The sequence below is a fragment of the Scyliorhinus canicula genome, chromosome 1 (genome assembly GCF_902713615.1).
Source record: "Scyliorhinus canicula chromosome 1, sScyCan1.1, whole genome shotgun sequence".
Classification (NCBI taxonomy): Eukaryota; Metazoa; Chordata; class Chondrichthyes; order Carcharhiniformes; family Scyliorhinidae; genus Scyliorhinus; species Scyliorhinus canicula.
The window spans coordinates 163,919,640-163,939,014 of NC_052146.1; the positions used below are offsets into that span (position 1 = coordinate 163,919,640).

General features: G+C 48.1%; 1 protein-coding gene across 5 annotated transcripts in view; it reads right to left on the reverse strand.

The window, feature by feature from the left end:
• Positions 1-19,375, reverse strand: part of rims3 (regulating synaptic membrane exocytosis 3) — a 376,753-nt gene that overhangs the window by 160,737 nt on the left and 196,641 nt on the right. For 4 of the 5 annotated variants that reach the window (XM_038802068.1, XM_038802076.1, XM_038802039.1 and 1 more), the window contains exon 2: positions 5,538-5,821. In XM_038802068.1, coding sequence (XP_038657996.1) covers positions 5,538-5,754 — 217 coding nt within the window. In that variant the 5' untranslated portion in view covers positions 5,755-5,821. The remainder of the gene's footprint in view (positions 1-5,537; positions 5,822-19,375) is intronic. The other variant, XM_038802059.1, reaches the window with a different exon arrangement.

The following is a 19,375-nucleotide window of genomic DNA, read 5'->3' on the forward strand; positions in this document are numbered from 1 at the left end:
ATCCATTTATGAATACACATTTCTTAAAGGTACTCTCACATGACAGTTGTGTGGAACAAATGTTACTTGTCACTTGCCAGCCCAAGCCTGGATATTGTCCATGTCTTGCTGCATTTGTATGTGGACTGCTTCAGCATTTAAGGAGCTACAGATGGTGTTGAACATTGCACAATCTCATTGATAATGGGAAGCAAGGGAGATGGCAGAGATTTTGAACAATTATTTTGTATTTGTCTTCTTGGTAAAGACACTAAAAGCATTCTGATAATAATAGAAAAACAGAGGACAAAAGGGAAGGAGGGGCTTAAAACAATCATTATCAATAGAGATAAAATGCTCGGCACAGTAGTGGGACTAAATGCTGATAAATCCCCTGCAGCGTGCATTTTTTAAATCATCTTCTAAAATTATCAAGGTTCTGCAAATATCCCAGCAGATTGGAAAATCACAAATGGAATATCTTTATTCAAGAAATGAGGGAGACAGAAAGCAGGAAACTCTAGGCCAGTTTGTCTCACATCTGTCATTGGTTGAATTAATTATTAAGACATATGTAGGACATATAGAAAATCATAATACAATTTATCAGAGTCAACATGATTTTGCGAAACGGAAATTGTGTTTGAACTCATTTATTAGAGTTGTTTGAGGGTGTAACAAGCAGGATGGATAAAGTGGGATTTCCAAAGGGCCTTCAAATGCTATCACATGGATAAGAGCTCATGGTTAATATATGTACATGGATAGTATACAGCCCATATACAAATATAACAAAAACAGAGAGTCAGGATGATGGGTCATTTTCAGGTTGTCAACCTCTAACTAATGGGGTGCTGTAAGAATCTGTGCTGGGGCCTCAACAATTTACAATCTATATTACAAAATGGATAGAGACCAAATTTGCTGCAGTTGGAAAGACGAAAGACGTATGGGGAACCAAGTTGTGAGGAGGACACAAATGCCCAATGTTTTACCGGGCCAGAGAGATTCTCCGGATCTTTAAAATAGCAGGTAGAACATAGAGCATAGAACAGTACAGCACAGAACAGGCCCTTCGGCCCTCAATGTTGTGCCGAGCCATGATCACCCTACTCAAACCCACGTATCCACCCTATACCCGTAACCCAACAACCCCCCCCTTAACCTTACTTTTTATTAGGACACTACGGGCAATTTAGCATGGCCAATCCACCTAACCCGCACATCTTTGGACTGTGGGAGGAAACCGGAGCACCCGGAGGAAACCCACGCACACAGGGGGAGGACGTGCAGACTCCACACAGACAGTGACCCAGCCGGGAATCGAACCTGGGACCCTGGAGCTGTGAAGCATTTATGCTAACCACCATGCTACCCTGGCAGTGAGACTCTAACATAGAAGTACTGACAGATCTCAGTTTTGCTGCTAGGGGAATGTAGGCAGCACGTAACTCGACTGGAGTGGCGTGATTTCCGCCCCCGCCAAAAGTGTAAATGCTACGTGTTGAGGGCAAGTTTAAATAAATAGGCATTAAGTTGGCATGGGGGGCTAAAAGGGCCATGGGATGGGCAGGGGTCATGGGTTAGCAGAGAACCATAGAAAAGTTACAGCACAGAAGCAGGCCATTCAGCCCATCTTGTCCATGCCAACCCAAGGACACCCAGGTGCCCTTTCGGGTAACATGGTGGCACAGTGTGAGCACATGCTGCCTCCCAGTGCCAGGGAGACGGGTTCAATTCCAGCCTCGGGTGACTGTGTGAAGTTTGCACAACTGGATATAAGCGACGTGCACTTAGTGACCAGGATTTCACTCGTGACTTTGAGCTTTGTTCGCCTACCTTTCATCGTGCAGCACTCACGGCACCTTGTCTTAGTGCCAGGCTCCACAGTCAGCATCACATAACTCTCTGGGGGCGGGGGGGGGGGGGGGGGGTTATCGCAGGTAAGGCTGTACCTGACAGACCAGCGGTAAGAGGGTGGTGCTGTGGAAGAATCCGCAGGGCAAGGCCTCCATGGGGAATGGGGTAAAAGTGGGCAGAGGTTATGGAAGGCGGCACTCTCCAACACATAACTAGGTGGCTGCGGGTTGGAAGCGTCCTCAGGAGGTAAAGTGACGGATGCTTAACTTTATGAGATTGCAGTCCTTTTCTGCACCGTATTAGCACTGACTCTCAGGCTGGATTGGTGGCAGTGGTGGACTTCTCATGGCCACACTGAGGCATAGGATATCCCAGCAGCCTCAACAGCATCCAGCAGGTAGCCTAGCAAATGTCACTGATCTTGCCTTTCAGGGCTATTTTGTCCACCAGGCTATCCTGACCTGGAGCCATTGAGGAGACTGTGCGGCAGCATTACCTCATATTTGTCTGGGTTAAACTCCATCTGCCATCTCTCTGCCCAAGTCTCCAATCGATGAATCCTGCTGCATCTTCTGACAGTCTTCATTGCTATTCAACCAGTTTTGAGGGGGCAGCAAAGTAGCGCAGTGGCTAGCACTGCTGCATCACAGCACCGAGGATCCGGGTTCAATCCCACCCCTGGGTCACTCTCCATGTGGAGTTTGCACATTCTCCCCATGCCTGCGTGTGACTCATCCCCACAACCCAAAAAGATGTGCAGGGTTGTGGGGATTGGCCACGCTAAATTGTCCCTTAATTGGAAAAAAATAATTTGGTACGTTAAACTTATTGAAAAAAGGGGGAAAAAAGGACCAGCTTTGAAACATTCTTACTGTTATAATGTAGGAAATTCAGCAGCCAATATGTGCATAGCAAGCTCCCACAGTCAGCAACATGACAATGAGCAGATAACAGAATTTGTTTCAATTATTTTGATTGAAGGAAAAAATATTAAACAGGACACCAAGGAGTGTCTTCGGCACTTCCTTAAATAATATCACATAGGCCTTTTGCATTCACTTTACAGAAAAGATGGGCCAAGTTTAATGTCACATTGATAAGACAGCATGGCAGATGGAGTTGAATTTAGATAAATGCATTTTGGTCGATCAAATCAGGGCAGGACCTATTCAGTTAATGGGAGAGAGTTGGGGACAGTTACAGAACAAAGAGATCTAGGGGTACAGGTTCATAGCTCCTTGAAGGTGGTGTTGCAGGTGGGCAGGTGGTAAAGAAGGCATTCAGCATGCTCGGTTTTATTGGTCAGAATATTGAGTACAGGAGTTGGGACGTCTTTTTGAAGTTGTACGAGACTTTGGTAAGACCACACATGAAATACTGTTCAGTTCTAGCCACCCTATTATAGGAAGGATATTGTTAAACTAGAAAGAGTGCAGAAGAGATTTACGAGGATGCTACCAAGACTTGATGGTCTGAGTTATAAGGAGAGGCTGGGACTTTTTTCTCTGGAGCGTAGGAGGCTTAGGGGTGATCTTATAGAGGTCTATAAAATAATGAGGGGCATCGATAAGGTAGATAGTCAACATCTTTTCCCAAAGATAGAGGAGTCTATAATTAGAGGGCATGGGTTAAGGTGAGAAGAGGGAGATACAAAAGAGACCAGAGGGAAAATTCCTTCACACAGAGCGTTGTGAGCATCTGGAACGGGCTGCCAGAGGGCAGTGGTAGAAGCGGGTACAAATTTGTCCTTTAAAAAGCAGTTAGACAGTTACATGGGCAGGGTGGGTATAGAGGGATATGGGCCAAATGCAGGCAAGTGGTTCTAGCTTAATGATAGAAACTGGACGGCACGGACCAGCTGGGCCGAAGGGCCTGTTTCCATGCTGTAAACATCTATAGCTCTATCTATCTTTGAGAGTGCAGCGCTCCCCCGTAAAGCTGGAAATTATAAGTTCATTTTCCTGGAGGTAGGAGCTGAACCTGTAACCTCCTGAGTCAGAGACCACAGTCCATTTATTGAGCCACAGCTGATATCATTAACAGAGAACAGGAGATAGAATGAAGGGTGGAATAGAACCACAAAAAATGTAATCAGCACAATTCTTTCAAAAGCCCATGTCCAATTTATTCTATTCACAAACAGCTCTCAATGCAGTTCTGAAGCCTCATAAATACTTTCAAAGTATGAAGAACTTTGTTGATAGCAATTGTTAAAACCTATCTCTTCAGTGGCCTTCTCACTGATGTACTTTTCCTCCATTGGCCTCATGCTCAAACACTCATTCTTATGTTTATATTAATCTGTAAAATGACAGTGGCAGTCGATTTCACTGTGCAGAGTATCAGAACTGAATATGATGTTGCCCCATCTGAAGCTTGCACATGAGCACGTCAGAAGGATAATGATCCAGACTATAGGTCCAGACTAGAACCCTAAGTTTGGTTGAGATCCTGGACTAGAATCCAATACTCCCACTCCTGACATTGTCCTTTTAGGGGCTGGTTTAGCACACTGGGCTAAATCGCTGGCTTTTAAAGCAGACCAAGGAAGGCCAGCAGCACGGTTCAATTCCCATACCAGCCTCCCTGAACAGGCACTGGAATGTGGCGACTAGGGGCTTTTCACAGTAATTTCATTTGAAGCCTACTCGTGACAATAAGCGATTTTCATTTCATTTTTCAAATACTTGCATTTGGTAATGTTATTGTGCCACAGGAGTGATAACACTGGCCAGAGAGCAGCTTTTATATTTAAAATAAACTTTAACTTGAACTCAGAATTAAGCACATTAGCAAAAATAAATTGCTTTATAGTTAACAGTTACAACATCTTAACCTGCTCTTGAAACCTGCCTCTATATTCCAATTCAGCAAACCCATATGTTTCAAATACCATTTATATATATCAAGCTAACAACCAGGTTTTACTTGCTTATCTGGAGGAAGTGTCCTTGGAGACAGTTGGAGAGAGAATCCTTTTTAGGACCAAGCTGAAAACCTTCTGCTCACATTCAAGTCATGTGGGCAAGGACCGCTTCCAGGCATCCCTGGCCCCTCCCATTATCTACACCAGCTGCACTCAAAGCACACAGCATCCTTTTGTCTCTTGTTACAAAATCTGTCTTGATTTGTTTAGACAGTCTCAAACTATTGAAACATTACATTAGTTCTCTATCTTCAAATAGGTAAAATGGATTTTAGTATCTATCAGCAAACCACTTGCCCTATAAAAATCATTGATAACATCACTTTTAAATCACAGCTCTAGCAAACATACTGTCTGTATGCATTCTAACCCTAATTTTAACAACATTACTGCAAAAATACAAACTATAAAGTATGCCAATTTCTTATATTCATCACACCTGGAGAAGGAAATGGGGATGATTTCCTCTTTTCCACTTCGGGATGTTGGATTCAATTGGCTCACCAAATCCCAGCTGATATTAGCTAACACATCACAGGCCTATCCTCGGCTACACCAGCAAAAGGAGAGGAGCCAGCATACTCTATAATTTTGCCTACTTCTTGTACGAACTCTAGTGTCATCCAGCTCATTAACCTGGACAACTGCTTCATATATTAGTGCGCTATGTACATGGATCTTACTGTATTTCAGAGTGTCGTAATTCTTAATTTGCCAGCATATCCTTTCCCAACCACATTCATAAACCAAACTAGTTTAATCTTTAACTTACCGGTCTGGTTAAGTTGAGTTGTGCTTTTGCTCCATTGTGACAGTCCAACGATTGCGACCATTTTAGCACCAAGACTGGAGCGCCTCTTCTTAATGGCATTATCGGCCGCTGGTTCTTGCTGGCTGCCACTGCTCTTTTCCATGTCGTACATCTCTCCACTTATACTTGAACTCCGTAACACACTCCTTGCCGCCTTACTCGTGGCTCCGTTGTACATTTTGGCTGATTTCTGAGGTTGCTGGTCTCTCCACTGTACAACTTCTCTCTGGAACTTTTCAGGACTGCTGTTCAAATAAGGAAAAACAGATTGTCGCAATGCATGTTTTTTCCACAACATATTGGCATATCCATATAAAACATAGAACATAGAACAGTACAGCACAGTACAGGCCCTTCATCCCACGATGTTGCGCCGACCTGTGAAACCCCTCTAAAGTCCATCTACACTATTCCCTTATCGTCCATATGCCTATCCAATGACCATTTGAATGCGTTTAGTGTTGGCGAGTCCACTACTGTTGCAGGTAGGGCATCCCACGCCCTTACTACTCTCTGAGTAAAGAACCTACCTCTGACATCTGTCCTATATCTATCTCCCCTCAATTTAAAGCTATGTCCCCTCATGCTGGACATCACCATCCGAGGAAAAAGGCTCTCACTGTCCACCCTATCTAATCCTCTGATCACCTTGTGTGCCTCAATTAAGTCACCTCTTAACCTTCTTCTCTCTAATGAAAACAGCCTCAGCCTTTCCTCGTAAAATCTTCCCTCCATACCAGGCAACATCCTTGTAAATCTCCTCTGTACCCTTTCCAATGCTTCCACATCCTTCCTATAATTCCTTTCTTCATAAGACATGCCCCCCAGTCCAGGCAGCATCCTGGTAAGTCTCCTCTGTACCCTCTCCAAAGCATCCACATCCTGCCTATAATGAGGCAACCAGAGCTGGACACAATATCCCAAGTGTGGTCTAACTAGGGTTTTATAAAGCTGCAGCAAAACCTCGTGACTCTTAAACGGAATGCCTCTGTTAATGACCCCATCAACCTGGGTGGCAACTGTGAGGGATCTATGTACGTGGACCCCAAGATCCCTCTATTCCTCCACACTTCCAAGAATCCTGCCTTTAACCCAGTATTCAGCATTCAAATTCGACCTTCCAAAATTAATCACTTCACATTTATCAAGGCTGGACTCCATCTACCACTTCTCAGCCCAGCTCTGCATTCTGTCAATGTCCTGTTGTAACCTACAACAACCCTCAACACTATCTACAACTCCCCCAACCTTTGTGTCATCGGCAAACTTATTAACCCATCCTTCCACTTCCTCATCCAAGTCATTTATAAAAACCACAAAGAGCAGAGGTCCCAGAACAGATCCCTGCGGGACACCACTGGTCACCAACCTCCAGGCGGAATACTTTCTATCCACTACCACTCGTTGTCTTCTTTCGGCCAGCCAATTCTGTATCCAGACAGCCATATTTCCCTGTATCCCATGCCCCCTAACTTTCTGAATGAGCCGACCATGGGGAACCTTATCAAATGCCTTACTGAAATCCATATACACCACATCCACTGCCCGACCTTCATCAATGTATCTCATCACGTCCTCAAAGAATTCAATGAGGCTTCTGAGGCATGACCTGCCCCTCACAAAGCCATGCTGACTATCTTTAATCAAACTATGTTTTTCTAAATAATCATAAATCCTATCTTTCAGAGTCCTTTCCAATATGTTGCTCACCACAGACATAAGACTGGTGGGTCTGTAATTCCCAGGGATTTCCCTATTCCCTTTCTTGAACAGGGGAACAACATTCACCTCCCTCCAATCATCCGGTACTACTCCAGTGGAGAGTGAGGACGCAAAGATCATCGCCAACGGCACAGCAATCTCCTCCCTCGCTTCCCACAGTAACCTTGGGTATATCCCGTCAGGCCCAGGGGACTTATCTATCCTGATGCTTTTCAAAATTTCCAGCATATCCTCCTTCTTAATATCAACCTGTTCCAGTCTATTAACCTGGTTCACACTGTTGTCATGAGCAACAAGGTCCCTCTCTCTGGTGAATACTGAAGCAAAATATTCATTTAGGGCCTCCCCTACTTCCTTAGACTCTAGGCACAAGTTCCCTCCACTATCCCTGATCGTTCTCCCAATGTGTGCGTGGGTTTCCTCCAGGTGCTCCGGTTTCCTCCCACAGTCCAAAGACGTGCAGGTTAGGTGGATTGGCCATGCTAAATTGCCCTTAGTGTCCAAAATTGCCTTTAGTGTTGGGTGGGGTTACTTGGTTATGGGGATAGGATAGAGGTGTGGGCTTGGGTGGGGTGCTCTTTCCAAGAGCTGGTGCAGACTCGATGGGCCGAGTGGCCTCCTTCTGCACTGTAAATTCTATGATCATTCCCATACTGTTCCTATCCCTCTCCATGACAATGGTAAAGGTCAAGGATTTGTGGTCACTGTCACCGAAATGCTCTCCCACCGAGACATCTGACACCTGGCCTGGTTCGTTGCCGAGCACCAACTCCAATATGGTCTCCCCCCTTGTCGGCTTATCTACATACTGAGTCAGGAATCCTTCCTGTACACACCTGACAAAATATACTCCATCCAAACCATTGGCACTAAGGAGGTTCCAGTCAATATTAGAGAAGTTGAAGTCACCCATGACAACAACTCTGTTACTTCTGCACTTTTCCAAGATCTGCCGTCCAATCTGTTCCTCTATCTCTCTGCTGCTACTGGAGGGTCTATAGAAAACTCCCAATAAAGTGACTGCTCCTTTCTTGTTTCTAACGTCCACCCATACTGACTCAGTAGACAAACCCTCCTCGATTACCTTCTTTTCTGCAGCTGTGATGCACTCCCTAATTAGCAGTGCCACGCCCCCTCCTCTTTTACCTCCCTCCCTATTCTTCTGAAAACATCTAAACCCCGGAACATCTAACAACCATTCCTGCCCCTGTGAAATCCATGTCTCCGTAACGGTCACAGCATCGTATTTCGAAGTACTGATCCATGCTCTAAGTTCATCTCCCTTATTCACAATGAGTGTCACTCCTTGCATTGAAACAGACACACTTTAACCCATTCCACTGAGTGCAACTTTGCCCTACCAACTGTCTATCCTTCCTCACAGACTTGCTGCATACTATTTCTGCCTGCTCAACTGCTACCTTATCCTCTGATCCATAGCTCTGGTTCCCACCCCCCCTGCCAAACTAGTTTAAACCCTCCCAAAAAGCTCTAGCAAACCTCCCACCCAGGATATCGGTGCCCCTCCAATTAAGGTGCAATCCGTCCTTCATGTACAGGTCCCACCTTCCCCAGAACATATCCCAATGATCCACATATCTGAAGCCTTCCCTCCTGCTCCAGCCCTGTAGCCATGTGTTCACCGGCACTCGCTCTCTGTTCCTTGCCTCACTTGCACGTGGCACCGGTAGCAATCCTGAGATCACTACTCTGCTTGTCCTGCTCTTTAGCTTCCAACCTAACTCCTTAAAATCACTTTTTAGATCCTCTTCCCTTTTCTTAGCTATGTTGTTGGTGCCTATGTGCACCACGACTTCTGGTTGCTCCCCTCCCCCTTAAGAATCCTGTAGACTCGATCCGAGACATCCCTGGCCCTGGCACCCGGGAGGCAACATACCTCCGGGGGTCTCGTTCGCGACCACAGAATCTCCTATCCATTCCCCTAACCGGTGAGTCTCCTATCACTATTGCTTTTCTATTCTCCCCCTTTCCCTTCTGAGCCCCAGAGCCAGACTCAGTGCCAGAGACCTGGCCGCTAGGGCCTTCCCCCGGTAGGTCATCCCCCCAACAGCATCCAAAATGGTTTACTTGTTTTGAAGGGGAACGGCCACGAGCGATCCCTGCACTGCCTGCCCCTTTGTTTTCCTTCCCCTGACTGTAACCCAGCTACTCTGGTCCTGTAACTTGGGTGTGGCTCCCACCCTGTAACTCTTCTCCATCACCCCCTCTGCCTCCCAGATGATCCGAAGTTCATCCAGCTCCAGCTCCAGTTCCCTGACGCGGTCCCTGAGGAGCTGAAGTTGGGTGCACTTCCCGCAGATGTAATCAGCAGGGACACCGGTGGTAGCCCTCACCACCCACATCCTACAGGACGAGCATGCAACTGCCCTCACCTCCATCCCCTCTGATCTACAGAATGTAGCTGCACTGGTGGACCAACTGGAACTCCGCCCTCCGACTCAGCTCCCAGTCAGCTGCACTCTCTGTAAACTCCCGGCTCCCTTCTCACTCTTTGAGGAAATTAAATGAAAGGAGGACCTTGCTCACTCCTCACCAAACTCCCTCAGTCACCAAACTCTCACTATAGCACTCAAATGCACCCAAATTCAGCACTCAGTGAGATAGATGTAAAATAGATTACAAACTGTTTAAATCTAACCCGTTAATTTGTGCTTATTTAAAAATGGACTTTACTGGACCAATGAAAAATGGCTGCTACAGGTCACATGATTTGCAAGTTGGTTACAGTTCTGGAAACTTCCAGCAGTAATTACAGCACAAAGCTCATCCATGTGGAATCTGGCACCTATCAATGTATGGACTCATTACAGTTAACAAACCAAGGAAGCAGTAGATCATCTGTCTCCCCATGGCCTTATAACAAAGAGAGAGACAGCAAAACTCATTATACCCGCAGAGGTACTAATAGCAACCACCTGTCTCCTCAGCTGAACAATGGATTTTGACCAGAGACATCAAAACTGATTGTTAACCCAAAACTGACTCATCAATGGATAGCACCCCATGATCTGAACTCCTTGAGCGCTTGAGAAGTTTTAATGTTACATTTGTGCACACCCAGGGCCGGCTGTTGTTAACATCCAGCCTGTAAACAGCAAAGCAGGACTCTCTGCTGACAGCAAAACCTGCTTCAAGTGTAAACCTCCTCAAAGCCCGGTTCTCTGTAAGATTCCTCCCATCGCCTGTTGAGCTGACCAAGCCTTTTTCCCAACCTCATATTGCCTTGTCATCACCAACTTTGAAGAAATTTGGCAACTCCTGCTTTCAGCTATCTGAACCAGCCAGATTTTTTGACTCTTAGGTGAAGGACCTTTCACTGGACTCTGACATTCACGTGAATTAATATCTATACCTTTAGTTATTTTTAAAAAGTTATTCCTAGTTGCAGAACTCCTTTTATTCCTATTACCTTCTTGCATGCATGCGTGTGTATAGTTGCAGTGACTATCCCCTGGTTTTGAATGAATTAATAAATAATGCTTTTGCATTAACCCTAAACAGAGTTTGATGTGAGTCACTTTAAAACTGACTTCACGAGCTGCATTTGGGGAAACCCACAGTCTAGTTCGAAACTTAAAACCTTCTGCTTACGGACAAACAGCAAGAAAAATAAAGGAGTTAACGTTGCCTCTCCGCCACTGTCCAAAACAATTTGGACATGCTAAAATTTCCAAATGCACAGGAAGTGTGGTAGTTATGCTTCCTTTATTGGAGTGTGAGAAGTTGGAGAAGGACAGAGGAATGGGACTAAGGAGAAAACACTTTCAGAGAACTGGAGAAGGCACCCCCAAGGCTTGAAAACTCAGAAAGTTGTGTTTTGTGGGATTGGCTGCGACAGTGGAATAGACAATGACCTTTCACCTCTGAAATGTGTCAGAATGTGTTGTGGCTTCAAGGGTCATAAAAAGACTAAACTGGGAGAAGACTCATACCAAACCCTACTGGAACCACATGCAAAGATTAATTAAAAATAAAATAAATTTAGCGTACCCAATTATTCTATTTTTTTCCAATTAAGGAGCAATTTAGCGTGGGCAATCCACCTAGCCTGCACATCTTTAGGACATGGGGAGAATGTGCAAACTCCACACGGACAGTGACCCAGGGCCGGAATTCGAACCCGGGTCCTCAGCGCCGCAGTCCCAGTGCTAACCATTGCGCCACATGCCGCCCCCACATGCAAAGATCAATAGATTAATGCTGGTATTGTAGGGAAAGAACATCTCACTCAAAATGGCCAAACCGTGCAGTGAGAATGCATGGTTGCGTTTGAGTCAGAGAGTCTGTGGAGCTTTACTCTGTATCTAGCCCCGTGCTGTACCTGTCCTGGGAGTGTTTGATGGGGACAGTGTAGAGGGAGCTTTACTCCGTATCTAACCCCGTGCTGTACCTGTCCTGGGAGTGTTTGATGGGGACAGTGTAGAGGGAGCTTTACTCTGTATCTAGCCCCGTGCTGTACCTGTCCTGGGAGTGTTTGATGGGGACAGTGTAGAGGGAGCTTTACTCCGTATCTAACCCCGTGCTGTACCTGTCCTGGGAGTGTTTGATGGGGACAGTGTAGAGGGAGCTTTACTCTGTATCTAGCCCCGTGCTGTACCTGTCCTGGGAGTGTTTGATGGGGACAGTGTAGAGGGAGCTTTACTCTGTATCTAGCCCCGTGCTGTACCTGTCCTGGGAGTGTTTGATGGGGGCAGTGTAAAGGGAGCTTTACTCTGTATCTAACCCTGTACTGTACCTGACCTGAGAGTGTTTGATGGGGACAGTGGAGAGGGAGCTTTACTCTGTATCTAACCCTGTACTGTACCTGTCCTGGGAGTGTTTGATGGGGACAGTGTAGTGGGAGCTTTACTCTGTATCTAGCCCCATGCTGTACCTGTCCTGGGAGTGTTTGATGGGGACAGTGTAGAGGGAGCTTTACTATGTATCTAACCCTGTGCTGTACCTGTCCTGGGAGTGTTTGATGGGGACAGTGTAGAGGGAGCTTTACTCTGTATCTAGCCCCGTGCTGTACCTGTCCTGGGAGTGTTTGATGGGGACAGTGTAGAGGGAGCTTTACTCTGTATCTAACCCCGTGCTGTACCTGTCCTGGGAGTGTTTGATGGGGACAGTGCAGAGGGAGCTTTACGCTGTATCTAGCCCCGTGCTGTACCTGTCCTGGGAGTGTTTGATGGGTACAGTGTAGAGGGAGCTTTACTCTGTATCTAACCCAATGCTGTACCTGTCCCGGGAGTGTTTGATGGGGACAGTGCAGAAGGAGCTTTACTCTGTATCTAACCCTGTGCTTTATCTGTCCTGGGAGTGTTTGATGGGGACAGTGTAGAGGCAGCTTTACTCTGTATCTAACCCCATGCTGTACCTGTCCTGGGAGTGTTTGATGGGGACAGTGTAGAGGGAGCTTTACTCTGTATCTAACCCAATGCTGCACCTGCCCTGGGAGTGTTTGATGGGGACAGTGTAGAGGGAGCTTTACTCTGTATCTAACCCCATGCTGTACCTGTCCTGGGAGTGTTTGATGGGGGACAGTGTAGAGGGAGCTTTACTCTGTATCTATCCCCGTGCTGTACCTGTCCTGGGAGTGTTTGATGGGTACAGTGTAGAGGGAGCTTTACTCTGTATCTAACCCCGTGCTGTACCTGTCCTGGGAGTGTTTGATGGGTACAGTGTAGAGGCAGCTTTACTCTGTATCTAACCCCATGCTGTACCTGTCCTGTGAGTGTTTGATGGGGGACAGTGTAGAGGGAGCTTTACTCTGTATCTAACCCCATGCTGTACCTGTCCTGGGAGTGTTTATGGGGACAGTGTAGAGGGAGCTTTACACTGTATCTAACCCCATGCTGTACCTGTCATTGGAGTGTTCATGGGGACAGTGTAGAGGGAGCTTTACATTGTATCTAACCCCATGCTGTACCTGTCATTGGAGTGTTCATGGGGACAGTGTAGAGGGAGCTTTACTCTCTATCTAACCCCATGCTGTACCTGTCGTGGGAGTTTTTGATGGGGACAGTGTAGAGGGATTTTTAGTCCGTATCTAACCCCGTACTGTACCTGTCCTGGGAGTGTTTGATGGGGACAGTGTACGGGGAGCTTTACTCTCTATCTAACTGCGCGCCTGTAATGACTTAGGCCAGGCCTTTGAGATTGGCCAATTAGAATACGAGTTCCATGATTAGTTGCCCAATCAGGGAACCCCTTTCTGTGTATATAAGAGGGAGTGTCAGATCCTCTGCAGTCCCAGTGTAGACAGCAAGCTGAATGCACCTGGTTGGTCAGCTGCTGGTTTCGTAAAGAAAAGGAATTCTGGTGACTGGATTTCTGCCTCCGTGGACTTATTACAGCGGCAACGAGGAAAACGGAATGACCCGAAGAAACCTGCTCATTAGCAGCCGCCACATATTAAGGGTAAGCCACTGACAGGCAAAATGCCTTTATTCGGGAAGTTGGACTCTTTTGACCCTACAATGGAAGACTGGGCCCAATATGTCGAGTGGATGAAATACTTCTTTAGAGAAAACAATATAATTCCGGATGAAAAACGGGACATTTTGCTGACGGCGTGTGGGCCAGCAGGTTTTGCCATTATGCGCAGTCTCACTTTTCCTGGGGCACCGGATACGAAAACTTTCCAGGAATTGACGGACTTAGTATGACCTAAGCCAGCTCTGATCCTGCGAAGGTACCGGTTTTACTCAGCATTCCGAGACACTGGGGAGTCAGTTACAAACTTTTTAACAATATTCAGGCGATTAGCAGAATCTTGCAAATTTGGCCTGACGCTAAATGAGATGCTCCGAGACCGGTTGGTTTGCTGAATACATAATTTAGCAATACAGAAACGTCTGTTAGCAGAGGCTGAGCTGGATTGCAAACAAGCATTGCAGCTGGCTTTGTCCTTAGAAAAAGCGGCAAGCGGAGCACATGAGTTACAGGGTACTCCGATGGCACACCCACACCAGTGACACTGAGTTAAGGGACAACCACTGGGGGATAGGCAACTGCACAGCCACCCTGAGGAACGACTCGGATACTAGGTTACCCAGGTCCACTCACAGAACTGTTCCCAAGCAAGGGAAAATGAGGTCCAGACAGACGCCAGCCCCTGCAGCCTTTCGCCCGGAAAATATTGTAGTTGTTGTCCGAGATTGGAGCCATACAGGAGAAATAGAAGCCCAAAACCATCATCTTGGAGAAGGACACATAGGCGGGGTACAAGAGAATGCATATCCTAGAAGCCCCACCTACCTCTAACGAGGAACAATTAAATTGTGTAGTGATAGTTAAATCAAAACCCATTAAATTATCTATAAGGTTGAATGGACGTCCCACATTAATCAAAGTCAACACAGGAGAAACTGGGCGCGATCCTCCGCAAATGCGGAGAGTCGTGAAGGCTGCCGTGAAACTGGCCGTGTTTCATGGCAGCCTCCGCGCCCCCTCCCGGGACCCGGTTCTGCTCCCCGGTCGGGGCTAGCAGCGGGGCCCCGTGAACCACGGCATCGCAGGCTTAGCGAACTTCGCTAAGCCCGTGCGCCAAGGGTAACGGCGGCTGATGCGCACGATGACGTCAGCCGCGCATGTGCGGATTGGATGGCTCCAACCTGCGCATGCGCGGATGACGTCATCACGCATATGCGTGAAACCCGCGCATGCGCGGGCCGTCATGCCCCTCAGCCGCCCCGCGGACTGATCCAGCGGGGCGGCGGAGGAACAAAGAGTGCGCGGGGTTCGGACCCGCTGCCCGCGATCGGTGCCCACCGATCGCGGGCCCATGCCACCCTTGCCAGGGTTCTCCAGAACGGCACTTTGCGGCCGTTTTCACGAACGGTGAGAGCAGGTGTGTTTGCGTTCGTGAAAACAGCCGTAAAGGCCTGGGAACTTGGCCCATCGGACAGGGGAGAATTGCTGTTCGCCGTAAAAAAACGGCGAGCAGCGATTCGTGTCGTGTGGGGGGGGGGGGGGGGGGGGGGGAGAATAGCGGGAGGTCGGGAAAAATGTCGGGAAGGCCCTCCGCTATTCTCCGACCCGTCGTGGGGGGCGGAGAATCGCGCCATTCAATAAAATTCGCGCTGGACTCTAACCCTTATCCTTAACCAGGACTTCTGCAAAACTGAGGACATACACAGGGGGACCACTGAGAGTGTTGGGCACAACACATATACCTGTGGCTTATGGAGAGCAACTGGTTAGGCTGCCTGTCATGGTAGTGAAAGGTGTGGGGCCAAGCTTATTGGGATGAAACTGGCTAAAAGAGATCCAGCTGGTTTGGGTAAACATTTTCCAGCTGGAAAATGGTTGCCTGAGCGAACTCCTGTGCAAATACCCAGAGGTTTTCCAATAAGGGCTCGGAACAATAAAGGGAGCAAAGGCAACTTTACACGTAGATCCAGAGGCAGTCCCAAAATTCTACAAAGCCCGACCAGTACCCTTTGTGTTAAGGCAGAAAGTCGATATGGAAATAAAACATTTGGAACGTGAGGGAACAATAAAACCGGTTCAGTTTGTAGAGTGGGCAGCACCTGTGATGCCTCTCCTTAAGCCGGACGGCTCGGTCCGCCTTTGTGGAGATTTCAAACAAACGATTAATCGTTCCTCACAACTGGATAAATACCTAATTCCCAGAATTGAGGATTTGTATGCAAAGCTGGCTGGAGGACTCTTATTCTCAAAGCTGGATATGAGCCAGACATATCTACAGCTGAAGCTAGACGAAGAGTCACAAAACTTCTCAACGATAAACACCCCGAAGGGCCTTTTTCAGTATTACCCTTCGGGGTATCGTCAGCCTGTGCGATATTCCAGAGGACAATGGAGAATATATTACAAGGGCAACCACAGGTCTCCATTTACCTGGACAGCATCCTCATTATGTGGAAAACAAAGGCAGACCACTGTAAAATCTGGAGGAAGTCCTGAGGAGGTTTTCAGCAGCAGGCGTGTGCCTAAAGAGGGAGAAAGGTGTTTTTCTAGCACCTCAAGTAATTTATCTGGGGTACAAGGTTGACAAGTCAGGGCTTCACCATTTGGAGGATCGGGTGAGGGAGATTAAAGATGCCCTGGCCCCCACCACAATCCAGGAGATAAGGGGCGAGATTCTCCGACCCCCCCCGCTGGGGCGGAGAATCGCCGGATGTCCTGCCCCCGCCCTCCTCAGAATTCTCCGGCCCCCCAAAAACTGGCCCAGCGTGAATCGCGCCGCACGCCTCGGAGAATATCATGCACCGGCGCGACTCAATGGGCCCCGGGGCTGCCCGAATTCTCCGGCCCGCGATGGGCTGAAGTCCGGCCCGTTTGTTGCCAGTCCCGCCGGCGTAAATTGGAGTAGGTCCTTACCGGCGGGGCCTGGTGGCGCTAGCGGCCTCTGGGGTTCTTTGGGGGGCGTGGGGGAATCTGGCCCCAGGAGGTACCTCCACGGTGGCCTGGCCCACGATCGGGGGACCTGTGGGGGCACTCCATTCTTCCGCACCAGCGGCTGTAGCGGTCCGCCATTGCCGGTGCAGAAATGAAGCCCTCTGCGCATGCGCGGAGATGATGCCAGCACACGCTGGTGCTCCCGTGCATGCGCCAACTCACGCTGGCTGGCGGAAGCCCTTCGCCGCCGGTTGGCGTGGCGCCAAGCCCCTTTCCTGCCGGCCAGCGGGGTGCAAACCACTCCAGGGCGGGCCTAGCCCCTGAAGGTGTGGAGGATTCTGCACCTTTGTGGCGGCCCGACGCCGGAGTGGTTCACGCCACACCGTCCCGCCGGAGTTGCCCGCCCCGCCGATTACGGCACAATCCCGCCCAAGATCTTTTTTAGGACTGGTGACATGCTATGGAAAGTTCATACAGAACAGGATTTCCCCCTACACCAATTACTAAAAAAGGGGCAAGCCTGGGAGTGGTCCGCCCGCCAAGACAGGGCTTTCAAGAAGATCAAAGACCAGCTCTCCTCACAAAACGTCTTGGCCCACTATGACCCCAGGAAACAGTTGGTGCTCACTTGCGACGCGTCTCCATACGACATTGGTGCAGTTCTGGCACAGAGGGCAAAACGGACAGGAAGGGCCTATGGCGTTTGCTTCCAGGACAATAGCAGCAGCCCAATCCCGCCCAAATTGAAAAGGAAGGACTGGCTGTGATCTTCGTGGTGAAGAAATTTCACCAGTACTTGTACGGGTGGAAATTCACGATACTCACAGACCACAAGCCATTGTTGGGCTTGCCGAAAGAAGACAAAGCAGTGCCACCAATAGCTTCAGCCCGGATCCAACGCTGGGCCCTACTCCTGGCGGCGTACCAGTAGGCCAGCAGCACGGTTCAATTCCCGTATCAGCCTCCCTGGACAGGCGCCGGAATGTGGTGACTAGGGGCTTTTCACAGTAACTTCATTGAAGCCTACTCATGACAATAAGTGATTTTCATTTCATTTTCAGTATCAATTGGACCATCGTCCGGGAATCCGGGTGGCAAACGCCGATGCACTAAGCAGGCTGCCAATACCGGACACCCCGCTATTAGTACCCAGAATAGAGGAAATGGTGATGACATTACATTTCCTGTAGGGAAGGATGTCCCGAGGCGTGGTCCATTGGCGAGACCATGCAGACGTGGAGCAACGGATGAACGGACATCGCGCGACAATTGCCAGGAAGGAATGTTCCCTTCCAGTCGGGGAACACTTCAGCGGTCAGGGGCATTCAGCCTCTGATCTTCTGGTGAGCGTTCTCCAAGGCGGCCTTCAGGACCCGCGACAACACAGAATCGCCAAGCAGAAACTGATAGCTAAGTTCAGCACACATGAGTACGGCCTCAACCGGGACCTTGGATTCATATTGCATTACATTCACCCCCCCCCCCCCCCCCCCCCCCACCACCATTTGGCCTGGGCTTGCGAAATCCTACCAATTATCCTGTCTTGAGGCAATACACACCTCTTTAACCTGTGATTACCCATCTCTCCAGTTTCTCTGTCTGGACCTGTAAAGACTTAATTACCTGCAAAGACTCGCATTCAATGTCTTGCAACATTGACTTTGTTTGTATATGTATTTCTGGAACCCACCTCTTCATTCACCTGAGGAAGGCGCTGCACTCCGAAAGCTAGTGATTCGAAACAAATCTGTTGGAATCACAGAATGTACAGTGCAGAGGAGCCCATTCGGCCCATCGAGTCTGCACTGGCCGTTGGAAAGAGCACCCTACCCAAGTCCATATATCCACCCTATCCCCGCAACCCCACCCAACATTTTTGGACACCGAGGGAAATTTAGTATGGCCAATCTACCTAACCTACACATCTTTGGACTGTGGGAGGAAACCGGAGCACCCGGAGGAAACCCACGCACACACGGGGAGGATGTGCAGACTCCACACTGACAGTGACCCAAGCCAGAATCGAACCTGGGACCCTGGAGCTGTGAAGTAACTGTGCTACCGTGCTGCCCACTTTAACCTGGTGTTGTAAGACTTCTTCCTCTTCCCATCAATGTTAGTGATTAAAAAATATCAATTTTCTGAGACAGACAGGAATCGATGCCTCTCTGTCTGTTGCTTCCTGACTGCTTCTGTCCAAAGTTCAGCCAGAATTTGAAAAAGAATCTCCATTGTTTTAGTTGTTGAAGTGTGAATTGTGTCCATTCGCAGTGTGATTTGTTCTGACAATGATCTTTAATAAGGGAGCAGGTGAAAGTGCAGCTCTCCATTACGTTGAGTCTGACAGCACTTCACAGGGTTGAGAAGACTGGGGCAGACTGCAAGGAGTAGGTAATACAAAGATCAGTTTTTAACAAAGTGTAAATTGCAAAGATCGATATTGGTGACTATTTCATCAAAAACTGCAATCGCCCGAGAGCTTCTAATTGCCTGACTTCGGTTCTGAAGCTTCCCATTATCAGTTTGTGCCTGAACAGGCAGTTGTGGTTTTATTTGATATATTGCTGCAGATTAACTTGTTCTATTCCATGTTGTATCCCAGCAGCCTGACTATAAATAACAAGTTGCATCTATACAGCACTCATAAAATCCATACAGTGTAGAAGGAGGGCATTTGGCCTATCGTGTCTGCACCGACCCTCTGAAAGAGC